Source organism: Aedes albopictus, chromosome 3 (genome assembly GCF_035046485.1).
Source record: "Aedes albopictus strain Foshan chromosome 3, AalbF5, whole genome shotgun sequence".
NCBI lineage: Eukaryota > Metazoa > Arthropoda > Insecta > Diptera > Culicidae > Aedes > Aedes albopictus.
In genome coordinates, this window is record NC_085138.1 from 386,038,849 (window position 1) to 386,051,015 (window position 12,167).

Sequence of the window (12,167 nt, forward strand, 5' to 3'; positions counted from 1 at the left end):
TAGTTTGTTCAGGTATTGCTCCAGGCATTGTTTTGGATTTATTCAGACCTTCCTTCAGGAATTCTTTCAGATTTTTTCTGCATTGATTCTCTCAACAATTCCTGCAGATATTATTCCAGAATCTATTCCTTAGCATTTTTCATGAAATTTTCTAAGAATTACTTTCTATTAACTTTTTGCATGTAGGTTCTCCAACTCTTCCAGGAATTATTTCAAGGATTCCTTCAGAAATTTATTTTGTCCATATTTGCAGTGGTTCTCTAAAGAATTCCTACAAGATTTTTTTTTATTTTTTCTGCTCGATTTTCTTCAGAAATTTCTTCAGATAGTTTGGCAGTTTTTGCGTACAAATCCCTTCCAAAAATGAACGAAATTTTTCTGAGAATTCCTTCAGAGATATCTTTAGGAGTTCTTCAGATAATCCAAAATTCCAGGAGTAGTTTTTGCTCCGTGGGATTACTTGCAGAGCTTCTCCATAAGTCACTAATGATAAGGTATTATCATAGTCGTTCTACCAAGAATTACTTACAAGATAACTTCTGAAATTGCTGTAGAAATTTTTGTCAAGGATTTACTCCAAAACAATGTACAGAATTTTGTTCTTGGAGTTTTCAGAGATGCCTCCAGGAGTTTTAAGGGATTTAATTTCTTGAAAAATACCTTCTAGGAATGATAATTGATAATTGATTCAAAAATTTTTGTAAAATTTCAGTAAGAATTTCTGAAAAAGTGGAGGAACATCTGAACAAATTCTGCAAAGATCTCTAAATGGAAATATTCCTAAAATTTCTAAAAAAAAATCCATGTTGATGTTTCTGCAAAACAATCACTGAAGGAATTTCTCAAACATTTCTTGGAGAAACTCTGGGAATAATTTCCGAAGCATTTTTGCAAGAATTTATGAAAACTTCTTGAATTTATAGAAATTTCTTGCTGAAATTACTAAAGAAAATCTTAAAATTCCGAAGAAGTCTCTGGAGAATATTTCCCCAAAGAAATTTCAAGAAGGAATTTCTGAAAGAAACCCTGAGGAATTCAGTGATCAGGAAGGTGAACTGTTCCCTGAAGTGTCAGCTTGAACCTCTCATTCTATGAACGAATAAGTACACTTTAGCGAATTCCCATATTCGGGTACAAGGGTTTTAAGTTGTGTAGAAATCTTCGGTAAAATCCCTGTAGGCTTTATAGGAAGCACTTTTGAATGAATCTCTGCAGGAATATCCGAAGAAATGCCAGCAAACTTATTGAAAGAATCCCAGGATGATTTTCTTAAGATCTTCTTGGAGAAACTTCGTGGTAAAGTCACAGACAAACAGACATAATACTGGCGAAATTTTCATCGACCACGCTTTCCACGATCATTTTCAATATTCATAGTTGTGGCTTTCACAACCAGAGGCGTGCTCATCGTTTTCTTTACGTTTGAAGTTTCACACTAGCGCCTTCTGTTGACGATTTTGTACAACGCAGTGTTTCGTGAAAAATTTCCACCAGGTAATGGTAGTGTGAACTGGGCAATGGATTGTCTCAGAAATTGTTCTATGTGTTACGTCTGTTTGTCTAAATCCTTGGTGAAATTCCTAGAAAAAAATATTGAGGAATTTATAGGAAAATTCCTGGAGAAGTTCCTGGAGCATTTTCTGAAAGTATACTTGGAAAAATCTGTGGATAATTTCTTAGAAAAATCCTGAATGCCTGGCGAAGCGCATAGATAACCGTCTGCAAAGATCCCCTAGAAAAACCCTCAAGATATTTCTCAATGAATTTCCCCAGAAACTCCTAAGACATTTTTGAATTGATTTCATGAAGGATCCTTGGAGAAATTATTTCAATTTCTGAGCAAATCATTGGTGATATTGATAAAAAAATACCCGAATTTCTGAAGGTATATCTGGACATTTTTTTTAACCGATCTAAGCATTTATTGAAGAATCTTTGAAAGAAATTTCAGTGGAATATTCTTCAGAAATTATTATTATTACCTTATTACAGAGATTTTCAGCCCTGGGCTGGTTCATCTCTTTCCTAAAGGAACACCTGGAGAAATTCCAGATGCTTTTTTAAAACGAATCCCTTGAAGCATTCCTAAAGCAATTTCTTGTGGAGTTTCAGAAGGAACCCATTGAAATCTACCAAGAAGAATTCTTGATGATGGAATATCTGAAGGAAACCTTGTAGAAATTTCCTAAAGATTCCCTGGATGAATTTCTGATAAAAAAAAATGCGGTAGAAGTTCTTGGCAGATTTAAAGACCGAATTCCTGGATCAATGTCTGTAGGAATCCATCGAGGTACGTAGGCAGAAAAGGCGCAAAAGGAGGGGTTTTGTACATTTTCGGAATCTTATATTTGCTAGGAGTTGATAATGTTTTTTTTTTTTCAGTTTGAGCTCAAGAGCTCAAGTTACCAAGTGAGTAACTTGGATTAACCTCGATAAGACCACTGATGGGGGCCTCATTGGAGTTTTCTGTATGACTTCAAGGCATTTCAGCATGTTTCAGGTTCAGTGGCTTACGTGGGTCTTTAGTAGAAGTAAAGGGAAGTTTATAACGCCCTCAAAGAGTTTTCTATGGAGTTTTGAGGTGATGTTCCAGTGAATTTCAGGGAGTTTTATAAGGTCACAGGTTGTGCTAGGGTGTTTCAAAGGGCTTCAGTTCAGTTTAAGAGATTTCTGCGCGGGGTATCAGGGGTTTCAATGCGTTTCAAGGTTTTCCGAGAGATTTCAGGAGGTTTCCACGATTCTAAGGAAGCTTAAGAGGAGTTTACAGGAGTTACCGAAGGTTTCTGAGGGGTTCATAGACTGTTTTTTAATGGGTTTCAGTAAGTTTTTGGGAGTTTCAGGGAGCTCAGTCTTGGAAGCCAGAGTTTAAGACAAGTCTACGAAGGTGCCAGGGGAGTTTTCTGAAGTGTTTTAAGACACCTATAAAGACTTTTCGAGGGCTTTTCGATTTCAGGGGGCTTCAAGGACTTTCGAGGCTTCTCAAGGTGCATAAGTATAGATCAATGGGAGTTTACTAAGGGCTCAGACTCTCAGAGGGCTTTCAAGGCGTTTCAATACATTTCAGTGAATTTCAGGTCGTTTCAGGGGATTGCATGTCGCAGTTTCTGTGTGTTTCACGAGGCTTTAGTTGAGCTTAAAGGAAGGGGGATTTTCTGAGGTGCTTCAAGGTGTATCAAGGCGTTTCAGTGGTTTTAAGGGGGGTCCAGAGGCTTTTAAGGGGCTTTTAAAAAGTTTAAGAGAAGTCTACGTGAGCCGCATGATTGTTTCAAGACTTTTCAAGGCATTTCAAGACTTTTATAGAGATTTCAAAGGATTTTAAGGGCTTTCGAAGCCTTCAGGGATCTTCTAGTGAGAGGGTCTTCATTCTTCAGACAAATTTTGCGACGAACGAACGTTCGTATTGTCGCGGTCTTGGTCGCGGTGCAACGATCGAATTTTCATTAATGTCAAACTGATGTTGTTTCTTGAGTTCTTTCTTTGTCAAATATTTGACCCTGTGTACTTCAGGCCTTATTCGACCCTGGAGCTACACGCATGAAACGAACCAACAGAATCCAAGCAGAACGATGACGTAACATCCGGACCGCGGTTTCCACACCCGAACAACGGAAACATCACAAATCTAGCAACATAAAAGGCCAATGACCATAAAATTCAGTTTTATTGTTGTAGCACCCGGCGAACGACGAACGATTCCTGATTCGACCTTCTCCTACCGTATAGGAACCGAATAGGAATCGATTGTGAAGCCGTATCGTCGTACGTAGCAGCCGTCATATTATAAAGGGGGCAATCGAAATCAAACGAGATTACCACTCCTCCGAATGGGGAAGAATTTCGGGTTAGAATAATGAAATTAGAGCTGTTGAATAATGAGCGAACGAGTGAACGAATTTCGTCGTCGTTGCCGGTGGCCCTCTAGACTTCTACATAATTTGAACACTGAACAGTCATCGCGTTGTCGTCGTTGGGACGTTGACAGTTTCGGGTTGATAACTATGTTCACGCTCGTACCAAACCTAGTTATTAAGCAATTAATGCACCCATATCCAGGCGAATCGCGTATTCACCTCCTACATAGTAATCATTATTATACACTCAGCCCGAAAATTATCCTTCCCTTCAACCACATTTGTAATGTTCCAGGACTTGCAAGCAAATTTCTAAACTCAATTTTCTCCTCCGGCGACCGTTCCCCGGTTGTGCTTTTCCATTTCAGCCGGTGCTGCGACAAGAAGAGCTGTGGTAATCGCAACGAAACACCGTCAGATCCTGTGATTATAGACCGGTAAGTAATCCAATTTGGGATGATGCACTGTACAATGTAGCAATGTAATCAACCGGTTGGAGAGCGAGCGGAATAACAGCGTACATATGGTGTTCCTGGAGTTTCGTGAAAGCTGGTAATGATTCAAATCTCGTGACGTCTGCGATTTATGCAAACTTTTAAAACATTGAAACCTGGTTTATTTGGTACAAAATGTGTGATTTCTTAACACGTGTATGTGTATGGAAGTTAGCAATATCACAGAGAACAGACACCCAGGCTAGATTTGAATCTTTACTTGAGTAAGGTTGCAAACCAATACACGATGACAACACTAACGCCACCAAACACCATATTGCCACAGTCAGTGGTGAATTGAAACATTTCAAGTGGTGAATTAAATTAGTATGGGAAATTAACCGATTGCAGCACCATGCTATTGCCACTTGTGTTGCAGATTTCAAATGGTTGTTAAATTTCTTACACAGTTTCGGAAATGGACGTGGATGTCTGTTCTATGTGGCAATATTCACATATGTCATCCCTGGTAGCTCCCAAGCATCAACCTAAATCAGTTTAGTCAGAAAACCATGTTCTTTCAAAATCTGTCACAGCTGATTGTTACTGTATATAATGGTTTCTATTCTTCATCCGTTTCACCACCGAAGCAAACCCCAACTTTCCTTTTTCCATCAAAATTCGGCACAGCAAAACAAAAAGAATCAATCAATCGCCAATATTGTCCACCAACGAATTCCCTTTCGTAGCTTTCCAGCTACCGCGCCCTTCTTTGATCGGGCACAAAATTCCACCGCTTTGTTAAACATTTATTATAATGTAATCCAAACCGGGTCAACTTGCACACTTCCAAATCAAGAAAGACGTTTGACCGTTTGCGGCTTCGTCAACGTACCTACAACGTCTTCGTCGTCGTCGGTTGTCGGACTGCGCGGTTTTGGAATAGCCCTTTCTGTTTTTGTTTTCTGTTTCAATCCGGCGTGGCCTCAGTCAGTCAGGGCCCAGTCCAGTCAAAGGCGGGATGTAACCTCTACCTTATACCTACCTATGGTTCTTCTTCTCCAGGAACAATAAAACATTTTCCGCGTAAGTTGAGTGTTTTTGCCGATCGGACCTCCAAGGTAGAAGCGATTCGGAGCTGGAGACGGAATGCGCGTCGAGATTGTCGAGATGGGGAGATCGGGATGAAATGAATTCTCCAAAGCAGGTATCTCATCCTTTTGACCCCAAGGACCACAGGTCAGACTCTCATTCATATGGTCAAATTGGTTTTGATTAACACATTTAAAGTTTTAACCAAGCAGTATTTTGTTAATACGTTTACTCAGAGGTGTGCTGATTGCAGTCAAATCGGAGCTAAACTGCACAGCTGTTAATCTTGTTGACTGTGACGACCTGGAACAAATTGCCCGTTCGCATCTCTCTGCCAAATGTCGCCGTATTTATTTGCTGCATCTACCTCCGCCCTAACAGCTTCCCTGAGAAGTATAATAAGCATGTTGACTCTGTTAGTTAAACAGATTCAAAGTCAAGCCGATCCCCAAGACATAGTTGTCAACGCTGGAGACTACATATAACTTCACTTTTTTAGTTTAGAGCTCTGTTGAAGAGCGTCCGCCAACGCATCAACGGAACAGGACCTTGCTCTGGTTGAGTCTATTTTGTCATCTGGTTACTATCAAGTGAACGACCTTCTAAACGTAAACGGTAGACTTTTTGACTAGGTATTCATTTTAACCGTTCATTTAACCGTTGATGCCCACTCCCGCGAAGTAGAATCTCGAGGAGGTTACTCAACGATCATTGACTATGACTTAAATCGCTGTGACTATTAAGATATGTACTTAACAATTGCCTCCGTTGACTGGAATCAGGTTTCTGAAGAAGCGTCCATCAACGATGCAGTAACCGTCCTTTACAGCAATCTTCGTGACATCATCCAAGCTACCGTTGCCTTTCCTACTGCTCTAGAAGTTTCTACTCACCTGTTACGACGGTGAATCTGTTTGCTGAATTCTTCCACTCTGTTCACGACGATATTCGGCCTCCTCTGTCTAATGAGTACCCGAACAGTCTCCCGTTGTATGTACAACATCCGGCTTCCGCAGGTAACATTCAATAACAATGAAATTCTCAACGCTCTTAGTGCTGTGCTGTGGATGCATCAAAAGGTGATATGATCCCGCCTGTATTGATCAAACAATGTGTTCAATCGTTGACATTACCGATTACTTCAACCTTTAATCGTTCCTTGGCTGAAGGAGTATTTCCGGATCCTTGGAAGCTATCGGTATCGCTTGGATACCGCCCGAAATCGATACTGAACGGTCTCGCGAAAGTTTCCGAAAGCTTGCTATATGACGTACTGTACCCAGCTGGGCAGTCTACAATATATCCGATTACCAGCACGGTTTTGTAAGAAAGCGATCAACAACAACGAAACTCATGACATATATTTATTTATACCATAATAAACGAACTGGAGATGCGAAAACAAGTCGATGCGTCGATTTCTCCAAAGCACTCGACAAAGTGCCTCATGATTTATCAATCGAAAAGCTGAACCTCCTTGGACTGCCGTCATGGATTATTCGATGGCTTCCTATCTTTCGTCTCGCAAAGCTTCTGTCAAAGTACATGATGGAACGTCAAAATCTGCTCTAACAAACTGCTCTATGCTGACGACTTGAAGCTGTTAATAACTAAGCAATATTTTCAAAATCGGTTTTCGTGCATATGTAGAGTATGGATCAGGTTATCTTCTGTATTTTTTACGCGGTATAAAATGTTTTTCGTTTTTGCAGAAACCATTTTTGAACAAAATTTCACTAAAAAATGGTTTCTGCGAAAACAAAAAACATTTTATACCGCGTAAAAAAATCAGAAGATACCCTGATCCATACTCTACATGTGCACGAAAACCGATTTTGAAAATATTGCTTCGTTATTTAATAAACAATCGAAAACCAAAAAAATGAGTAAATGCTTCCAGTTTCGCCTTAAGCCTGGGTGAAGAAATCGGCCCTTAGTGCGTAGTGTACTTGAGTATGGCATTCAAGTCTGGATACCGCACCATAACGTCATATTAACCGCACTGAGAATCTGTAGAAACGCTTCATGCTGTATGAACTTCGGAATCTTCCGTGGAACGCCCGAATAAAAAATACAGTAGAAAAACCGAACGTTGTATTGTAACAGTACTATTTAGAACCATATTTTTACAATAGACACCACTGTAAAAATAAAAATACAAAAACAATAAGATGTAATGTAGACACCATACAGTGAATTGTTAATAAGATTTTTACAATATACTATACGGGTTGTTAAGTATCGTAACAATATAAAAATATTTTTCTCCATATATATTTTTTTACAAAACCATACATTTTATTGTAAATGAATTGTTGTAAATACTGATACGTGGGTTTTAATATACCGTACATTGTATGGTATACGAATGATTTCAAACAATAAAATGTACCGTAAATATATTGTTTTTAATTGTAATTTTACTACTGGTTATAAATTTAATCATGGTTTTAGAATGGTTCTCTTTTGTAATGTTTTATTGTTTTACATTACATAAACCATATAATGTGACATATATTATCTTGCCATTTTCCTCCTGTTAATGGTATCTTAGGCTTACTAGCATTATAAGAATGCGCTTTGGGAATTATCCAGAGCGTTTTGGATAACCCTTCATATAAAGGATGTCTAAGTCACGTCTAAGTCTGAGTAGTCTCTGATTGCATTAACATTTGAAGCTTAGGCTCCCATGCCCCACCAGCCTGATAACCGGGTTTTGCAAACTAAGCATTATTTGTGGCAACACTTTGAGCGGCATGATGGAACTATGCCGAGCGCGCTAAGTGTTATTAGACCACTAATGTAAGTTGCATGAAGTGGGTGACGAGGTACATAAGTATCATTACAGCGTGCTTAACTGTTATTGCAATATTGAGACTGAGGCTCCAGTTTGACTAAAGTTTGCAATACATAACAACTCATGAGGAAACTGTCAAGTTCGATTCATGTATAAGTTAGGTTAAAAAGCGAACCCGCAGACGAACCTATATTAGAAGTTCTTTCAGTGTTCAGTCCAGTCCATATGTTAAAGATGGCTCTACGTCAAAGATAAAGTTGTCGTATTACTCTCATCGCTTTCTACATACCTAGCCCGCTATATCTCTTGGATCTGCAGTTCTTAAGGCATTTGGTTTACTACTTATTTAAACAATTTATTGACTTTAAATTGATGTTTCAACTTATTCACTTTTTTTTCTTTCCTTTCCTTTGCATCAAAAAAGTCACAAACATCAACAAAACAAAGCACGGAAAAAATCTAAAACTGAATAAATAATTAAAAATGCACGGAAAAATAATGTTTCGGAAAAGTGAATGGTTCAAACGTAAGAAAAACAGTATAATATATTGTTACATAAAAATCGAATGTAAATGTATAGTAGCTACAATGTGCAAAGCTTTTGGCGAACCATTTCTTTACAATACACATTATTGTAGCTGGTATACTGTATGGTGCAGGAATGGTTTTCACCAAACACCCTATGGTTAGTTTTTATCCGGGCGATGTGCCCTGATAAGACATCTACCATTTAGCAAGTTGTCGTGTTTTGCTGCATCATGTTTGACATCTTCTTCTTCTTCTTCTTCTTGGCGTAACGTCATCACTGGGACAAAGCCTGCTTCTCAGCTTAGTGTTCTATGAGCACTTCCACAGTTATTAACTGAGAGCTTCCTCTGCCAATGACCATTTTGCATGTGTATATCGTGTGGCAGGCACGAAGATACTCTATGCCCAAGGAAGTCAAGGAAATTTCCTTTACGAAAAGATCCTGGACCGACCGGGAATCGAACCCGTCACCCTCAGCATGGTCATGCTGAATACCCGTGCGTTTACCGCTTCGGCTATATGGGCGCTCATGTTTGACATCATCAGAAGCAATATCGACTGCAGCAGCCTTCTTGAGCATGTGAGGACTTCACGCACCTGTTCGCCAAGTCCGAAATTGCCAGCTGCTGTGGATTCCTGGCCCACAGCACCGACTATTGATTGTTTAATCCGTTGGATTTCTGTTGTAGGCTTTTCAATTATGTATGTGACGTTTTTGATTTTAGTAAAATAGTTTTTAAGAATACCCAGGTAACCACTAAGCATTTGAATAAGCCGTACAACATGCCGTTTTCAGCATTTGAGCTGTTTGCTGCCCTACTTTAGCAGTTCGAATGCATAGTTGCCTTCGGCTTTAAATTAGCATTTCGGCTGCTTGAGATGTTTTCACTCGGAAACAATGGAAATGCACTGACTAGCATCAAACGCGTTGTCGTAAAGACTACTATAATGCTGCAGGAATGCTATTTTAAATGCTTGCTGGTAACTTGGGTAGGATTAAGAATTGTAAACCAGTCTGTGTGGCACTCGTGTCAAAGATGTAGTATTAAGTGTTAATATCAATATTTACACCGGATAAATTGAGAGCTTCCCAGAGGAGAATAGCAAATTTATAACAACAAAATCATATAATCTGTTATTATATCCAACGAGGCTTGTCTTTTTCTTATAAGGATAGCCATTGAATACAAAGAGAAAAACGTCCGACGCCACTAATTTTGCCGAAACTGTCCCCGAAAAGGTATAAACTCGTGAGTTCCCATTATATCCCGTACCTGTCGTGAGTACAGAAGCAGCCATTATACTCTACTCTGTAGGAACTCCAGGTCAACCGAATTCAGACCGGCCGTCACTGATCACGTCATAGAAGAAAAACCCGGTTTGATCTGAAGCCGAATAGGCGTTCTGGTAACCGCACTACATACAGCATTCCTTGACTCCAGCAGTGACTGCTGCTTCATGGCCGAGTCGGTTTCTCAACAGATTAAGGCCAAACGCAAGAAGATCATCTGAAATCATATCGATAGTTCCCAATATTCAAAAGACCATTCACCATCGTGTTCGTACATACTTTAACGCCGTAGAACTCTTCCGTTAGTAGTGTATATCGTCCGTATCAGTAATTGTGTTTTCGTAGAAAATGCCAGTTGAAATCCATCTTTCAGACCCCTCCTCGTTTCACAATCCCGTCGAAAATCGGAGAAATGTATTAGTATGAAGAGTTCACAACATGTTCACGACCTCGAAACGTCACCATAGTCCAGCATCTGGGAAACTTCTTCGGTATCACGCCGATTCTCGTAAAGTCAGGACAACTACCAAAGTACGAGTGACGCGTTCTGTCGAACCAGTAGGTGACGCCCTAGGGGTCACGAGCGTACAAAAAAGAGATGGAAATAAATTATTTTTAAAATGAACGACCTTTCCGGCAATCGTTGTATTGTAATTTTGACATTTGCCATTTGTAGAGGTCATTTCAGCACCGCACTCTAGATTGGTTCCATTGAATTGAACTGAATTTCTTCCCGGTCAATCAAAATATCAGTACTTTTACTATGTTTCTACTTTTCTAGTTAATTCTTATAAGTTTTTCTGCACATAGACACAACTACTCCGAAAACCAGTTGAACCGTAAGCACGGGTAAAAATCCGAAACCAAAAACCGGGAAAATGCGTCATGATTGGGCGATTAATGTGGTAAAAACACCATTTTTATGATATCATGCAGCATGTACTCTGAATCATGACAAAAAATTATGATTTCAAAAGCCTAATACGAAAATTTACGAATTCATGAAACTAGTATTTGTCATTTACCGGTGGAACGGTAAAAAGTTGCAATTCGAGTCATTATACTACACCGCATGTATCTCACAATCGTTACAAAAATTTATGAAATAAGAAATCATAAAAGACAAGTACTAGTTAAAGCTTATGATTTCATAAATTTGCGTCAAAATTGTGTGATACATGCGGCATAATATTATGACTCGAATTGCTATTTCTTTCCTGTGGAATAAAGATCATAAATTACAAATACTAGTTTTATGAAAGAGTTATGAATTCATAAATTTTCGTCATTTTCGCCGGTTTTACCAGCCTCCTGTCACCGCAATACTGCCCCACAGGAAAATAACGAGCCAACATCTCTGGTTCCCACTTCTAGCCGCCTCGTTGAATACAATAGCGGCGGCTCGGCGGCTTGGTTCCCCATGACAGCGCAAAGTTTGTAAACAAACATAATTCCAGGAGCAAAAATCAAAAGCGGCGAAACTTTTTTGCACAACCAATTTTTTTTTCACCTTTTAAAATCGTTAGTTTAAGCAAAACATGATTTTTAATTTCGCAATTATTTATTTAAAAATGAAGTCGTAATAGTCTTGTCTTCGTCACGGGAATAAAGTTTCCATAAAATTTATAATTGTTATTGATATGATTCAGCCACAGTCAATAATCGTTCCTGGATTTTGATGCTGACCTCAAAAACATGGCCGCGTGACAGGAGGCTGGGTTTTACACAATGAGAGTCTAATAGAGGTGGGGAAGACGATACTTCGTGTGCGTGAGATCCGTGTCTGGTGCAAAACATGTCACTACTACAAGCAAAGCGAGCTCCCATAAGAACGCGTGTCAAATAGTGACGTCACTATTTGTGTTTACATTTTTCTTTGCTTACTAATACAAAGCTATCTCTTCTTCTTCCCCAACTGTAATGTACCCTCATTGGGTTTTACACATTTATCACCCAATTATGACGCATTTTTCCGGTTTTTGGTTTCGAATTTTTACCCATAGGGGGCCGTCCATTAATTACGTAAGGGAATTTTTACGATTTTTCGACACCCCCTCCCCCCCTTGTAAGATTTTTTGTATGACAACCCAAAAATTTTTGTATGGCGCGTAAGATTTCTCAAACCCCCTCTCCCACCATAAACCCTTACGTAATTAATGGACAGCCCATAGAAA

At 39.2% G+C, this 12,167-nt stretch overlaps 1 protein-coding gene across 4 annotated transcripts in view; it reads left to right on the forward strand.

The window, feature by feature from the left end:
• Positions 1–12,167, forward strand: part of LOC109621530 (transcription factor collier) — a 409,396-nt gene that overhangs the window by 273,976 nt on the left and 123,253 nt on the right. For all 4 annotated transcript variants that reach the window (XM_062855901.1, XM_062855897.1, XM_062855898.1 and 1 more), the window contains exon 6: positions 4,220–4,288. In XM_062855901.1, the coding sequence (XP_062711885.1) occupies positions 4,220–4,288 (69 nt within the window). The remainder of the gene's footprint in view (positions 1–4,219; positions 4,289–12,167) is intronic.